This window comes from Apteryx mantelli, chromosome 2, assembly GCF_036417845.1.
Source record: "Apteryx mantelli isolate bAptMan1 chromosome 2, bAptMan1.hap1, whole genome shotgun sequence".
In the NCBI taxonomy this organism is placed as follows: Eukaryota; Metazoa; Chordata; class Aves; order Apterygiformes; family Apterygidae; genus Apteryx; species Apteryx mantelli.
In genome coordinates, this window is record NC_089979.1 from 72532595 (window position 1) to 72549533 (window position 16939).

At 44.7% G+C, this 16939-nt stretch overlaps 1 protein-coding gene across 2 annotated transcripts in view; it reads right to left on the minus strand.

The window, feature by feature from the left end:
• The window catches only part of GMPR (guanosine monophosphate reductase), a 50849-nt gene that overhangs the window by 8578 nt on the left and 25332 nt on the right, over positions 1 to 16939 (minus strand). For both annotated transcript variants that reach the window (XM_013941402.2, XM_067290879.1), the window contains exons 8-9: positions 12472 to 12631; positions 2886 to 3054 (exon numbers count right to left, since the gene is read on the minus strand). In XM_013941402.2, coding sequence (XP_013796856.2) covers positions 2886 to 3054; positions 12472 to 12631 — 329 coding nt within the window. The remainder of the gene's footprint in view (positions 1 to 2885; positions 3055 to 12471; positions 12632 to 16939) is intronic.

Below are 16939 nucleotides of genomic sequence, written 5' to 3' on the forward strand. Positions count from 1 at the left end.
AGCTGGACATGTAGAGTGCAAATAGTGAGCGCTGACTTGGTTGAGGGTTCCCCCTGCACAAAGCCCACATATAACTTTGGGTGAGATACAATCATGCCATCAGTTCAGCATCTCTGCAGCTGATTTATCCCTCCTGCTCACTTTGGAGGTGGACAGAGGAAAGAAAATACAAAGAAAACCTGCTATTTACGAAAATGATGTTAAGAGATGCTATTTAGAAAACCAAACGCCCTAAGCCAAAGCTTTATCTCTAACTAGTCTTAGCGTCAATGTAATTCACAGCCTAGAAGACCCAGGAGACTTCGTAAGATTAGCCTGTCCCCATCTTTTCCTATTAGTCACTGGTGGGCCCCAGTTCAGGCATAAGTATGTGCAAAAACAAAGGGAACGCAGGTGTAGGAATGGCCCCAGGCCAGGCTAGCTGTGGTATGTGTGCAGCCTGTCCAGGGAAGGAGAGTCCTCGCTTGCCACAGCTGTGGGGAGGCAGCCCCCCCCTCATCCCCAGCATCTGCCCTTTGGAAAAGAAACTGTTCCAAAGAGATGTCATGGAGGTGCTCTGCTCAATATGCATATGCTCTTTTAAAAAAATGTTTACAAATATATATATATATTTATATGTATATATTTTTTTAAATTTCATTTAGAAATGTAGCTAAAAAAAGTAGAAAAGCAATAGCGACGGTAGTTGTGAGACCAGCAACAGCTGCACTTCTCACGTATGAAGGCACGAGTGTGGAGACACACCTGTGGTCAGGCCTGCAACATGATAGTCTAACCCTGCTCCTCACAGAGGTGTTCATTTCCCTTATACTTCTACCCTTCACATTACATAAATAAAGGAACTATGATCTCCTCCTATAGCCATACTGATGCACAGTAGTAACACTGACTGTACGCTGGGTTTGGTGCAGATAAGAGCAAAATTTCACCCATAGTAGGGTTTGTAGTAAAGAAACTAGGCATCTTTTTAACTGTTACGCTTTCAGGCTGGAGGGAATAGAGATTGGATCCTTTATTCACAGGGTCTGCTTCTGTTCTACATTCAGTATCCTTATGATATTTGGGCAGGACAAATGGACCACATTGTCAGCACAAGCATAACCTATACTACGTTGAAGGCCCTTATTCACCTCCAAAGCAGAGGAAAAGGTCAGACTCCAATAGAGATTTATGTCCTAAATGTTTAATGGAAGACATCTAAACCAGTGGGCCATTCAGAAGATCTTCTGTGCTTTTTCTAATGTGCATAGCATGTTTAAAAATCAGCAGGGATCAGTGTGTGGCCTAGATTTGCTCCTTAGCATGGTCAATTGTACCAGTCCTCGTGCGCGTCTTTTTGAGCAGTTCAGCATACAAGCTTAATTCTAGTAGTTCTCTTTGTCATTTCTCTTCCTACAGATCACTGCTTTACTTGCTCATAGGAAGCCTACATCTTTCTACAGATACCTACAGGAGGGGAAAGTAAGACTCCGAAGTTACTGAAGTAACAGCAGCTGTACTGTGATCTCAGCAGCACTTCAAAGTAAGTGGCCAAGCATTATTAATTCATTGGTGTTCACTACATCATTTATCATAATGAGCTACTGTGGTATTCATGTGGATGCAATGTGTATTTCCAAAGAAATTTCATTGTGATTTATCAATTAATTAGTGGGCCATTACACTTTATTAAAATGTTACCCAGAGTCTTAAACATTCATTACTGCCTTTAGAGCAAATGTTTTAACTCAATCTCAGCCTAGCAGTGTCTTGCAATCAGGCCTCTAGCTATTCTGCCAAAAGCTCTCTTTTGTTCTTCATGATGTCAATGACTGCAAAAGAGTAGTACCAAGTAACTAAGAAGTGGATTTGATCCCTTTGGCCTCATTCACCTGGCCACAGACAATGCATAGCATGGCATTTTTATATCTTTGCTAAATGGGTACGAACAGGCAGACAACTTGGAAGGGAACTTGCAAGGGAGGGCTGCAGAGAAGCCTCCCTTTGGTGGGTTTGCTGTGGCAGAATTTTTATGTCTGTTACATTAACATACATGTTAATCTGTTCACACAAAGCACGTAAAAGCAGAAACCCAGATAATTCAATAACTGCATGCACCATAAAGCAGGCAGGCTCTGAAACAGTCTCTCCTGAATGATCTCCACAGATGGGGGCGGGGGCAGCATGGGTTTGCTACACTGCAGTGCCAACTTCTCTGAAGAGGCAAGTCCACTGAATATGGAGATTTAAGTAAAAATGGCTTTACAAGGCCTGTGAACTGAGAGTGACAGGGATCAGGCATTTTTATCATCACAGTAAAAAGTCCCCAATAGCCTCATCCAGCCCTCCAACCTCTCTGACATGCTGCGGGCTGGCAGCCCTGCCGCAGCCCTGCCACAAACATCCATCTTTTGCCACAGCACAGGTGAAAGAAAGTGGCTTTGATTTTTTTTGATTCCTTCACTCAATTCTTTGCATCTTTTTCTCTCCCAGCCTGCAATTTCTGGAGGGCACACTACTGGGAGCAGTGGTAGCTGATGGGTCAAACTGTGTATATGTGTAGGTGCAAGCAGCCATGTCTGTACAAGCCAATTTCTTATTGAGGCTTCAGCAGCTATTCATCAAAAGGGAAAAAGTGAATAAAAGTTGATTAAAAAATAAAATAGGCACAGCAATAAAAGATGAGGCTATTGCATTTTGAACCAATGGCACTGTGTTAGTAGCATTACCTTCCCCTGCCAAATCCCAGCCATCATGGCTATGAACATGCCATGCTCTGGTGGGAGAGAGAGGGGGGAGTTTGCCGCTAACATAATGCACAGGAGAAAGCAAAACAAAACAGCAGCCCTCTCCTGCTCCTTTCCCTCCCCACCCTCTCTCTCTCTAGTCCCGGGCTAAAAGAAGACCTGGCTGTGCTGCTGGGTGACCCGGATAAACGTCGTTCTCCTGCTCAGTTCCTTGAGTTTGGCAGCTCCCACATAGGTGCAGGTGGAGCGCAGACCCCCGAGGATGTCAAGGATGGTAAGTTCCACGCCCCCTCTGTATGGTACCTCCAGAGTCCTGCCCTCCGAAGCCCTGGAGAAGAGATTGGTTACTATATTTATGTGTAGATGCAAAATACAATACAACAGTGTGCTTACTGGGTGCAATATGGAGCTCAATGCACCTCATGCTGCAGTTCACAAGCATTCCCCCCCCCCCCCAGCTTTACCGCTTGTTTGCCTGTTGCTACTTGGTGCTTTCAAGAACTGAAATACCTCAGCTCCAGTCACTAGTGCTGTGAACTAGAAGTGGATGCATCTTGCAGATGCCCCATTACCACAAGTGTATTTATAGCTCTGCCCCTTCCTCCTTCCCTCCACCGTCTGCCTATATGCAAGCAAAGCTTCCAGTTCAAGGAAAGGCAAATATGACCTTGACAAGTTCAAGCTTTAGGATATAAAGATGGCCAGCCTCAGGAAACTTGTAAAACAGGCACCAGTCAGCACAGCTTTACAGGAGCTTCGTAGCCCCTAGGCTCTGTCCCACATCACTGACCACATGCAGACTGAAACACTCTGGCTATCTCCTACTGCCCAGTTCTCCAGGGGCCATCTAAACAGAGTGGGAAACCCATTATGGAAACCCACTGCAGAGCTGTCCTCTGAAGCTAAAAGGTGAGCTAGCACATTTCAGAGCCAGGAAGAAAAGGCTAGAAAAAATAACAGTACTGTGAAGCCTGTCAAGTACAGGCACACACCAGCACTATCCCCAAAAGCAGATGTCTGAAGAGTTATATGATGGAAGAATCCAGGCAAGTAATTTTCACCACCTTCCCTTCTCTAAAATGGAAAGATGAAGATCCTTCTCCAGTCTCACGCTCAACAATTCCTCCCACCGTTCCTCCCAAACACCTGCTGATCTTGCTGTTCTTCAGAGCAAGCTTGTTCTGCATGGCATGGTTTCTCTGTTGGAGAAGAGAGCAGGTGGGCCTTGGGAATGGGGTCTAGATGAGAGCAGTTGGAAAACTTGACTTTTGTCTAAAATCTGTCTCAGAAAATGCTTGGGTTTGTGCCTTTCACACAACATGTTGATTTGCAGCTAAGGACTGCAGCTTTAAATGATTTTTAGATTACACTTCAGTACCTGTTATGGCTTGAAACAGGAAAGGGAGAGGAGATTACTGTTCCCCCACCCTGAACAGTCAGGAATCATGGCTGGGATCTGTCACTGTTGTAAATGTAGCTTTATTTACTGCTTCCTCAAACAAGTTGTCTAGAGGATAGTGCAAGAGTGAAAGCATGCCTGTTTGCAGGCCCCACTTGCAAATCATTAACAACAGCAATAGCAGCTATGTGGAGGTACTTCAGTGTGAGCCTAGCTGTATTTCATTGTTAGTTTAACTGTGAGGTCAAAAGCCCTAGGGAGACAATAAAGGAGAAGTGTTAATATGCCATCTGAATGAGGAACCATGATTAATCTCCCTACCTCTAATAAGTAATTGACTTTTTCTTGAAACTCTCAAATAAATACTGTAGTGAAATGGCCAATGGAAAATGTATGTACCACCGCTGTCTAGCAGGCTGCACTGGGGCTCTGGGCTGTGATGCAGGGCCTGTGCTGCTGAGAGGTCACAGGCTTTTATTTTTAGCCCTAGTGCCAGCAGCAGTGCAGCAAGAGAAGACCCTGCCCACAAAAGGACACAAAAGTAGCCATGCTACCATCTTATGATGCCTTGGTTTTTGGCCGTGGCCACCTCCTCTAGTCAAAGTTGGGAGGGTCAGCTCAGCGTCCGAGGAGCCTTCCATGAGACTGTAAGAGACACAGCAAATCTAGGATTCGAGGAAACCAGTGCAAATTTTATTTACAGCCTCAAACTAAACCAGATCCTGCCATCTGCAAAGCCCTGCAAGGCAAAGGCAATGCTGTATAGGGCAAAAATTGCAGAGTTTACTGCTTTCATATATGCGTGACCAATTAGTTCATGCAGAAGCACTCAATTAATTCATGCATGATTGCCATGCTGGCTATAAACTGCAGGGTTTAGATAGCAGAGAGCTGATTAAAAACAGTTTTTCCAGGAAGCCCCAGTTACAGTGCTTAAACAGACCTTCAGAGACAGTAGCACCACTCCCCAGAACGTGAACACTCCATGGTCTTTTTCTCAGAGCAAAATTACAGAAATGCAGGGCACTTAGAGCTGCGGCCCCTGGGAGACACACACACACACACACACACCCGTGCTGTGGTGGGAAACTGGAACTTATGTGAATGAGCTTTTTGACTTGGGAGCACAGACATCCCCCCCCCCAAAAAAAAAAAAAAGTGATGCTTATTAATTCTATGACCCAAAAGCTCTGATGGCTAAGAAATTAGTTACCAATGCCCCTCTGGTGTCATGTGGTAAGCTGGTGGGACATCCTGTTGATCCAGGAGTGACCTATATGTATCGTACGGGGGGGGGGGGGGGGGGTGAACACGACATGCCAGAAAAGAGGCATGAGATGAGCACCAAGGATAATGGTGAGAGTCCAGGCTTATGGCTGACCTTGGCAAAAGTGTCAAGAAGGGCTAAAAATTCTCAGTGCTCCCACCCTACATGCTGGGCCTGAAGTGAACACTGTCTGCATGAAGCCCTATCACTACTGGACCTACTGGTACCCGCAACAGTGGTGTTAATCTTTGCTTGTACTATCTTAATCATTTGTCTGTATGCTAAATTATAGTGAGTAACTTAAACCGCTTTTATGTTCTTGGTTATGTGTTTTGCAGGGACAAGGTCTGAAATCTGTAGTAAGATTCAAATTATTACAGAGATAACCCTGATGATAGTCTAATCCGCAGGGGCAAGGGGTTGAGTTTGTAATGGGTATATATTCAAACTGTTGTGACTTTCTTGGTTGTGTTCTGCAGGAACAAGGTGTGAAATTTGTAATAAGTATGTGTTCGTATTGTTATAATATTAGTCTTGTCCACAGGGATAAGGGGTGGAGTTTGTGATGAGTATATATTCACACTGTGATAATTTTAACTCCGATAATCTAGTCCACAGGGGCAAGGAATGTAGTTTGTAATGGATAACAGCTCAGACTGTGCTCATGCTAGTTCTTGTCACCTGGTTTCCAAGGGAGAGGAAGGTGCAACTGTAGTAAGTGTATGTACATGTTCACCGCTATAGTCTGGTCCACAGGGTCTGGGGTGGAGTTTGTGACGGCTATATAATCAAACTGTGATATTAAGCCTTGTAATGTTATTCCCAAGAACATGGAATTAAATTTTAGGGAGTGTACTGTTACAATATTAATCCCTACTGTCTGGACCAAAGGGAGAAGAGCAGAATTTCTAACTAACTAACTGATGTATATTAAGATTGTGGTGATGTTGAAAGTAGAGTTTATACTGGACTAACATTCAAACAGTTCTTAAATACATGTTTTGCAGAGATGAGGAGCAGAATGTATTGGCCATAAATTGCAGGACTTACTGCATTCATACGAGTGCCCAATTAGTTCATGCATGAGCACCAAAGAAATTCACGCATGAAGACCCAGTTAATTTATGCATGAGTGCCCATAAATTACACATGAGTGCATGCTTAGTTCATGCATGCGTGTCCAAATAATTTATGCCCGTGCGCCCAATTAGTACACGCATTAGTGCCCAGTTAGCGTGTGCATGAGCACCCAACTTGTTTCTGCATGAGCACCCAATTAATTTACGCACGAGCACCCAATTAGTACACAGATGAGTGCCAATTAGTTCATGCATGAGCACCCAATTTGTTTTATGCATGACAGACCAATTAATTTATACTTGAGTGCCCAATTAGTATGTGTATGAGTGTCCTGTTAGTGCACGCATGAGCATCCAATTAATTTTACACATGAGCACCCAATTATTAAACACATGGGTGCTGTGTTGGGCAGAACTGGTAGGCTTTGGGTAGCAGGGGGCTGCAGGGGTGGCCTGTGTGGGAGGAGACCAGAACCTGCCCTTTCCCAGTCACAGATGGTTGCAGGCTCTGGAGTCAGCGGTGAGCACCCCATCACACACCAAAACTGCAGCCAGTTGGAGGAGTCCCTGGTGCCTCCGCTCAAAAATATTTGAGAAATAGCAGCAGCTGCTAGGGAAGGTGACATGTAAGGAGACATGCATGGAGATGTTTAAGGAGACATGCAGCTGGAATCGTGCTCTTGAAAGGATGCACTCCAAGCTGGCGTGGGGACATCCCAAAGGGACTGAGGCCCATGGGTGATCCACACCAGAGCACGGACACCCCTGAAGGGACTGCGGCCTGTGGACAACCCACACTGGGGCACAGATTGCAGCCCTTGGGCAACCTGTGCTGGAGCAGGAATGGTAAAAAGGACAGAGGAGCAGCAGACAGAAACCATCACACACGTGACCACAAGCTCCTGTGCTGCCCATTGTATCACTGAAGGAGTGAGACATTGGGACAGACTGAGTGTAACCCACAGTGAAAGCAAGGGGAGTTGAGACTCGGAAAGGGAGGAGAGGAGAGTAGTTGTTTACCTAGGTGTTTTTTTAATTTTTTATGTTTTCTTTTTTTTCTCAATACCTGAATCAGTGATTAGATGTTTGTGTTAACTGGCAATAAATTAAATCAAGTAAAAATCTGCCAGGTCAAGAGTGTTTTGCCCACAATGAATGCCTGTATGCAGGTTCTGCATGGATTTCAAAGGTGTCACAAAAGCTGGCACACTTGGCAGAGAGCTGTGTAACCCAGTCAGCGGGAACCACCAAGGGATTTACAGCTCTGACATCTCTCCTGGAGTTATGGCCCAACACTAACCCTTTCTCAGAAAAGAAAAGTGAAGAAGGAGCACTTACGACTCCCAACAGCTGGGAAAGATGTGCTCGCATGCTCTCAGCAGAGACTCAAGGTCTCTTGCTAGCCACTGAGAGGTGAATAGAAAGGGAGAAAGATTTCCTTTAGCCATTTTCCAGCAGATGCAGTTTGCAGTGCATCCCGTACTTCCTGACCAGCTCAAGCCTGTTGCTGGCATGGAGGGACAAGCACAGGGGGTGCGAATCCTGGCAGGGTGGATGGAGTGAAGCATGTGTGACAGTGCTCCAGCAGGCCCAGCAAATCGTGAGTGAAGCTAGAGGGGGTCAGGCTGCCACTGCATTAGGCAACCTTATGAGTGGAGCATTTAGGAAATGGCAGGAATTGGAGGCAGGTCTTTAAGGCTATCATTCAGGACACCAAGAAAAGGCAGGGAGAAGCAGCCAGCTGCTGATGCTGTTTTGTCTCTGTGGCCCAAATTCCACCCCATTGTTAGTGTAAAATACCAAAACTCAGCTTAGTAGCAGCTGTGAATTGCTGAGTGACCACAGTGGGGCTGCAGTGTTCACACAAAACCTGTGAAATCTCAAAAGGGTTAAAGAAAAGCCCAATAAATTGGCTTTAACTGAATAATACTGTGGTCTCTGTTCCTGCTTGCCGTATTTCTTTTCTTCCCTGAAAGAATCTTAATAATTGCCTTTCAGAAATTCCCAGCTCTGACCCATGTTCTTCATTGAAGGAGGTAAAAATGTATAAATGACACAGAAGTAATGAAACAGGGTACAGAGATTTCATACAAAATTAAATGGGATCAACTTGACACATTCATTACAAAAACAATTACTCTCATGACTTTATTTCCTGCAACAGTCATCTCACCTTACCTGTCTCTCAGTGCTTGTCAATTTTAATTTAACTGTTTGCTGGAGGCTCAGGTCCTCCAGACAAAAATGTTTAACTTTGAGAAGATGAAGTTAAGTGACATGTAGCCTGATTCTGCAGAGAGCTGAGCACACTGAGCTCCCCACAGCTTGAATAAAACATTGTGGGTGCTCAGGTTCTTCTAAAGATAAAACAGCTTATTAGGATCACTGATACAGATTTACAGCTGAGCTTTTTACATGTGCATAAAGAAGCCCCACTGACTTGACAAGTTTGGGGTATCCAGCATTTAAAATGCTGCGTTAGAACCTTTTTGGAGCCAGTTCATCATGAGCTAAACTAGTAGGTGAATAAACTTCTTCTAAGTTTTCCTACCACAGTAATCAAAAGGAAAGCCTGGCCCTATTCCTAACTGCTCCTTCAGTGCCCATCATACTTACAGCACTGGATAACTTAACAATTGCTATTTTTAAACTACACACCCATCATGCTGAGGCAGACCAAGCAAGACCAAGACCAAGGCTTGTGTGGTTAGCGAACCCTGAGTAGGGGCTACAACACACACACGAGAATCAGCCCCTTCACAATTAACAGCCAAGTCTTACAGATTAGATGGTTGGAGCTACCAGCAGACTGGGGGACTCCTGCTATATTACCTGTCAGTGGCATAAACAAGCAACATCTCAGAAGAGACTTAAAATTTCAGATTGCGCTACTGCTCCCTTGTTGCTGGGTAGATTTAAGAACTTGATCCCCACAGGACTCCTTAAAATCAGCATGCAAAACAAAATACAGCAGAATTTGAGTAGCAGGGTCCATAAGAGCTTTAGAGGGTCTAGACTGAACCAAATACAGCACTTTTCTGTACATCCTTTATTCCTACAAGACATAGACAGTACTTGCATTTTGTGTCACTTTTATGAGGGACCAGTTAATTCTCCTGTTAGGGATAAATCTTGCTTCCAGATTACATGCACACCTATGTGGAGCAGAATTTACCAGCTGCCTCAGTCCTTTGGCCCACTGCTACAGGAAGGTTTCTCAAACTTTTCCTGCAACTTTCACCCACTCTGTAGTGGCTGGGCACTAAATGACTGTGCTGCACTGAGATCCATGCAGCTTGCCTGGGCTGCACTGTGTTCTCCTAGGGAACAGCCATCAACAACGCGCCCTAACAGCATCAGGCCTTTCCCACACTCCAGTTGCTGATACAAACGCAGGGTAGCAAAGGACAGCAGGTTTTCCTAGCTCAGATAAAAGGCTGCCATCACCTCCGTGTAACTGGCAGCTGCCACTTTTAAATTATAAGATAATTACTAGTGCCATCCACTCAGACCATTTGTTCAGAGGCTTTGATGCCAAGCAGATTTGCTGGGGAGAGAGGAGGAACCAAAAAAAAGTTGACGGTTTCTGGGGACTGGCAGATGAGCCCAGAGTGAATCAAAGCTCAGAGACATGCAGGAAGCCTTTCTGGTACATCATTTCAGCTTGTTCAAGACACAGATGGGCTTTTCTGCAGCCCTTTCTTCTGCAAAGAAACAGTTGTGCTTAGAAAAGAAAGGACACTGAGCCTGCAACCTGCTGTGCCAAAACAGTCTTGCAGAGCAACCAGGTGGAGACCCAGCCACAAGAGTTGGTCCCCTAAGCAATCCACTGGATGGCCTCAATGTAGCTAGATATCCTGAAGATAGGAGTGCTTTTAAAATGATACAAACACAGCCAACATGAGATTAAAAACTCCCTTGCACACTGCTCATCAGCTTCTGGTCAGAGCCCATGAAAGAGATGTGTGGGCTCAGGTCAAGTAGAAAGGGTACGCTGCACTCTGGAAAGACATCTAAGTCTGCCCCATGCAGAATGTAAAGGTATCCCTTTTCCCTTCTCATCCTATTAGAGGCAGAAAAATCCTGGCTTGAGAATCTGCCAGGATATACATATTCTCCTCAAGCTACAGTATTTACTGTATTATCTTTTTACTTGTTAAGAAATATCTTTTTTTGCAAAAACAAATGCCAAAACTCAGCACAAGTGTTTTTGCCCTTGAAAAGCACTTTACTATCATCCTTCATCCTATGGCCTACTGATATCTTTCTCCTCCTCAGTCTTCCTCACAAAGTGGTAGTGAACCAGACTCTGTATAGTAGGTACACACTATCAGAGAAGTGCAGAGTCCACAAGCTCTCTGCTTTCCAATCTTCATACAGACTTCTGTTTCAATGAGACTGGGTTTTCTGCCAGAGGAGGAATGCTAATGACTTCATGTTTCCAGGTCCCTCCTGCGAAATGCCTACCACTAACATTCCTTAGTCTCCATTACTGTTGAAATTTAATAGCGTATAATAACTAGCTTGGGACATTTAGGCCAAAGCAGACAAGTGTAAATGCTCTGAAATAGGCTGTGTCTTACCATTTTGTGAATACTAGGTACATTTTTAAGGCACATTGTCATGCTTCAGAAGTATCAGACAAAAGCCATCAGAACAGTTAGTGTCGGGGAGGGGGGGCAGGAGGTGGGATCGAAGATGCTTTCTACCTAGCACAAAGTCAGGAAGAGTCTGCTTCTTGGCCATGGTTCTATCAGCATATCTCTGTGTCAAAATGTGAACCCTATTTTGTTTTGTAAATCCCATTTTGTTTCAAGGGACCTGCCTTACATTCTACACTTTCACCTTCAGGGGTGCTGCAACTCTTGCCCCTAGTAGCAGCTGGACACCTTGGAAAAAAAAATGAATGTCCTGAACGTCTGGAACAATAGGTAGTGCGACTGGCTCCAAGATCCTTACAGACAGCAGTTTATCAGATGGGACCAGAGCCTGAATCTGACCCAGTGGAACAGCAGAATCAAAAGGGATACCTCACTAAGCCAGTGCATGATGTAGGATGGAAAACATCCTCTAACAAAGTATGGAATAACCACATAGTTTAAGGGCAGTGATCATACCAGCCACTTGTAAGAGAGAAGAAATTGAGGGAACTTTTCCACAGTTGGCTGCTTTTTCAAAAAGCTGAAATTCTCCAGTGTTTTCAGGAGTAAAATAGCAATGTACAAGAGATTCCTTTGCTAAGCTTGTCTTCCTTGCCTTCCCAAGGGTTGTCTCTGAGGAGTTTAGCTGAAAACCCAAGTTCCCACATGCTGCATGATTTTGGGAGAAGGGGTAATGGCTACTCTGCTGCTCTGCTACCTAGAAAGGGGTGGGAAATCTGTATAGTAGGATTCTGCTGCCCCAAAAGACTGCCCACCAAATCCAAGCCTGGGTCCCAGGGCTACTGCCTGGGACTGAGAGCGCTTTTGAGGTCCTTGGCCCTCATTAGTGTTACAACAGTAACTGAACTCCATACTGGGGCAAACTCCAGCTGTGCTTTGCTGATCCACCATGCACCCACTCTTTGCAAACAGAAGGGAGTATGTGGGCCAACTGGTAGCCCATACACCAACAGGATACTCAATCTGGATGAGCAGAGGGCCAGAAACTGCAGCTTGGTGTGCCTTGTTCCAGCAGGTAATTCAGACACAGCCTGAGAGACCCAAAAGTCAGAACAGTGACTAACGATTTCCCAGACCCTGTACCTAATGCAGGAAGGACAGCATCCTGCACAGGCTGCAACTGAGTAAACAGGGCTGCTCTTGGCTATCCATCCCAGCTCCTTCTGCTGGCCTCCCCTTTGACGGCACCCTTCTCTCAGATCTGCTGCCATAACTGCTTGTTAACACTTCCTAAACAAGAATAGAGGCATAAGCCTGTTTGCAACAGATGCTATTTGCAAAATTCAGCTCCAGAAGTCACTGGATGGCTTGCTGCAATTGCTCCTGTGTGGATTCATACCTGTATTCAGCAACCCCTCCTGCATACTTCTTCATGGCTGTATCAGAGCTCATACCGTAGAAGAGTTTCACCTTCTTGCCATTTTTTTCCATAATCTCTCCAGCGCACTGGTCGTGGCCTGCAAACATTCCTCCAAGCATGACGAAATCAGCACCAGCTCCTGTGATCATCAGAGTGACAGATAAGGAGGGGGAGAAGAGGGTGAAAGACAAAGCAAGAACACAGTGGCCTTCAAAAACAATAGCCAGCCCTAAATACTTCAGTACAGAGAGTCCTCTCCTGCAATGGATGCAGCAAACTTGGAAGAAATGCTTTACTGAAGAACTGAGACATGCCAAATTGTATTTCTCTGATACTTTAAATGCAAAGAATCCTTTTCTGTTATGTTGAAGATGTAAATCATTATTCTACTCTACCTTACACTCTGTAAAAGTTTTGAATTCAGTTTTAACCCTTTAGCTCACAGAATTACCTGAGCACAGCTCCTTTATTAACTCCTATGGTGACAGCAGCACTTAGAAGCCCTAATCACAGGGGTAGGACCTGTTGAGCTTGATGCTGTACAAACAAGAGGACAACTTCTCCTTCAAAAGTTTTCTAGGCTACAAGATGTGAGTAGGAATGTACTCTGAAAGGAGGTGTACCCATGAATGTACTCTCCCCAATACTGACAAAAAACAAGCAGATTTTTAAATTACATGATGGATTTTTCAATCCCATCAGCCACACAGGTGTTCAGTGTAACACAGGGTAATCCCTCACAAAATGCTCTGGATGGATGTGGTACAGAGCATGCAGCAGAGAGGCAGTCTGACTGATCGCTACAGCTCCTAAATACCACAGTGATCCAGGTACTAAATAACAATATTGAACACCCAAATATGCTGTATGTCTGTCCAGTCTGTCCAGTCTGTCCATCTCCCCTGGGTTTGCAACTCATGAGCTCAGTCCCACTGGGAATAAGATCCGGGAGAACATTTTGGGAATCATTCTTGGTTTCTACAGTTATTTCTAGTATTTCCAGCTAGGCTGGAATTATTACACTGGCTGCTCTTACTGTGACATTTTGGCATATCCAGCCTTTCTCGGAAAAATCAAGTGCAGAGGTCTTATGAAATGTGAAAACATACACACATACATATACATATGTACATATAAGCATATATATGAAATAGGTTTGGCTTTTACTCTTTTCTGAGCTTGCGGTTTCATCCCTGAAACAAAGTATTTTCCTGTCCAAATTGATGGCTTCTTCTATGTGCCTGTGTCAGAACAGGCCCCTCTGCTCAGCTTCTTCCCAGAACTGGCAAAGAACAGGGCTATAAACCTCACTTCATAGAAAGCAGATGAGCCTGAACTAACCTGTTCTGAACATGTCTGAGCTCTGGGGAGATCCCAGTCTAGGTAAGTCTGACATTTAGGATTCACTCATCTCTGTCACTAACCAAACAAAAGCACTGGACCTTGAGATCTGAACAGTAAGTGAAATCACTACTAACTCTGCGCAGTTTCTGCTATTTGTTTAAAAGCTCTGGAGACAAACTTGAATTTGGGAATACTTTGATCTCAGAATACACGTCAACTGTGGAGTGTGCATCGATTTCTAAAAGCCAGCTCCCCCCCACTGGCCCTTCCCCAAAGAGCAGACTCAGCAGCAATGCCTGGGAACAGAGAACCCAGCTGCTCTGCTCTGTCTTCACCTTCTTTTGCCTGTTTGGTGTTTGAAAGGAAAAATATGTCCATGATAAAGGGATATTAAAACTGACATTTGTGCTAAACTGCTGAGCACATCACATGCAATATTTACAGGCAGGCACCCATTCAGGTGTCCTATCTTGCCAGCTACCTGGCAGATTTTTCCTGAGTTCTCATTCCAGATGGCCAGGAGATTTAAAGCCTCAAGTTGAGTCACATCTGATACTACTATTAACATACAAAAATGAAGGGAATGCTCATCCTTTAGGATATTCTCAGTTACTTGTGGGGAGCTCCTGTTGCTCCCTGGCATGATCTTGCTCCAGTTTTGCAGAAACTAAGTACACTGGGAAATCTAGTTGATGGCTGCCTCATAAGTGGATGAAAACAACATGGGGAAGGAGGGAGAGGTCTGGGGGTCAATGTTTCAAGGCGGGCCCTGAAACAAGTTAAAGGCCTGCCAAAGGACACTCTGGACTCTTTGCCATGCCAAACCATCCCCATGCTCCCCAGTCCTAATTCTGTCTCTGGTGGTAGGTCCCCCAGCCTCCAAATTATTAGTGCCAAATTGTCACAATCTCTTCTTAGATGCATACAAAATCTACACTTCAGAATCACAGAATTGTGGTTCATGCACACTTAGGTATCTATTATTTTTCTTTTGATTGTATATTTTGGAAGGAAAGCAAATATGTTTGAATTACAGGATTGAAACTCTTCCAACTTGAGTAACATTTGCAAACTGCAACATAATTCAAGTTTTTCTAGGAGAGAGGAGCCAGGTTACAGCAAATGCAGCCCAGAGCTGTGCTTCACACAGGGCAGAACTTCTAAACATTGGAATGACACACTCTTACTGCCCTGCAGCTCCAGGAATGACAAGCCCATATTAAATATGTTTTTCCAATGCTCTTCAGAACTTTCCACCCTGCTTCAGCAATGCAATGATGTCTGAAAGTTTCAAATCTGTTCCACCACTTTTGTACCAGTTAATCTCCAACAAGGAGGCTGCAGTTTTTAACATGTTCTTTCCTTACTTATGTATGCTTTTCTGTACTGACCAGAAGTGCTGGTGACACCTGCAACTCCTAGCTGTAGTCTTCATTTTCATGTACAGGTAGCATGCCATTATTTAAGGTAGCAGGGGATCAAGAACACCTGGTAACAACCCCCACCAGATAACACAGGATGTGTTGGGGTACACTGCATACAGGTGTCTCAGTAGCTCACCTCCAGTCTGCTAGACTTTGCCTGTTTCAACAAAAAGCCATTTAGACATTGCTACACTGTGCTCCCCAGTGCTCTGATGCTGGGGAGGATGCTCCTCCTGGGGCCCTGCACTGAACCTGTCCTAGTTTTGCCCATTGACATCTCTCATCTTTCAGGTCATTACAGTCATTACAGAACATGTGTGCCAGCCCAATCTTGCAGCACTTATATACGTTTGCTGGTTCTGCTTGGAGTCCCTCAAGTGTCTTTTGTGTGCCTGATAATACAAGCTACAGATAACCAGACTGGCTCCACACACAGCTGGCTGGAGTTAGCTTTTGGAGCCCTCCAGGCAGATGCAGTGTAATTGTGCCTGGACCCCAACTGGCTCATGGAAGCAACATTCACCTGGGCTCTGCCTGAGCCAGTGAGCCTTCGCATCATTTGGTGTATGTACACAGTAATGGAAAACAGGAAAGAAGCCACTATGATCTGTCAGGTATGTTTTGGAACCAGTGTATGTCCCCAGCTGACTTTTCCATCTGACTTTTCCTTCCTTTTCCTTCCCTGCTCTTATATCTCTTCTCACCACTGCTGTAAGGAGCAGCAGTACTGTGTTTAAGATGCTGGCGCAGGATTCAAAGGCACATTCTGTTCCTGGCTGTGTCACATAAATATATGTGACCTCAGGCAACGGAACTTAGTATCTCAGTGCTCTGACTTCTCATCTTTAAAAATGGAGACGGTAGTGCCTCTCTGGGGCATTCTGAGAAATGTATTCATGTTATCAGCCTTTTCAAGGGTGCAGTTACGTGAACCATCTAAGAGGTCTACATAAAGTTCTTCATGCACTCTCTTTCACTCTTGCATCAGAACACCTCTTTTCTTCCTGATCCATGTATAGCTTTTCCATTATCATCTCCAACACACAATGGCAGTGTCATCTTCAGTTTCCCAAATCCAGATGTTCCCAGCCAACAATTCCTGCATTCCAGCAGTCTCTCCCAAAATATCTGTAACTTGCAGCATTTTTGCCCCCCAACTTCAGTGTTTCTCTATTGTGATGTCTGCTTTTCTTTACTAGTCTTCTACCTTGTTTCCCCTCTGTGAGAATGCCCCATCTACCTCTGACTGCCAACACCAGTCAATGGCTGAGCCTCACCTTTCACGTGTAACACTTCTCAGCACCTTCTTCAAGGTTCTTCACAGCTCTTCATGTGCACTCAATCCATTTTACCCTGCAGCCCCTCTTGCTGCTGCCAGCTTTTCTCCTCCTGTCACATCTTTAGCCATTTTTCATTGTCAGCTTTCACATCTGGAACATCCTCATTTTTTTATGATCCATATGACTACCTTATCACTGCTTTATAATAAACCACTTAGCATGCCTTTCATGCAGACTTTTAACAAGGGTCTACCAAAAAGAGATGGTGTCATCATATGTTAACTGAAAGCCTTCTTCAGGTCTCTTCTCCATGCCTTGCCCAGGCCTCCATCTCCAGGTAAAATGGTATGTCTGTGTCCTTTAGCCCTCAGTCCATGATAGCCAATATATTTATGTGAC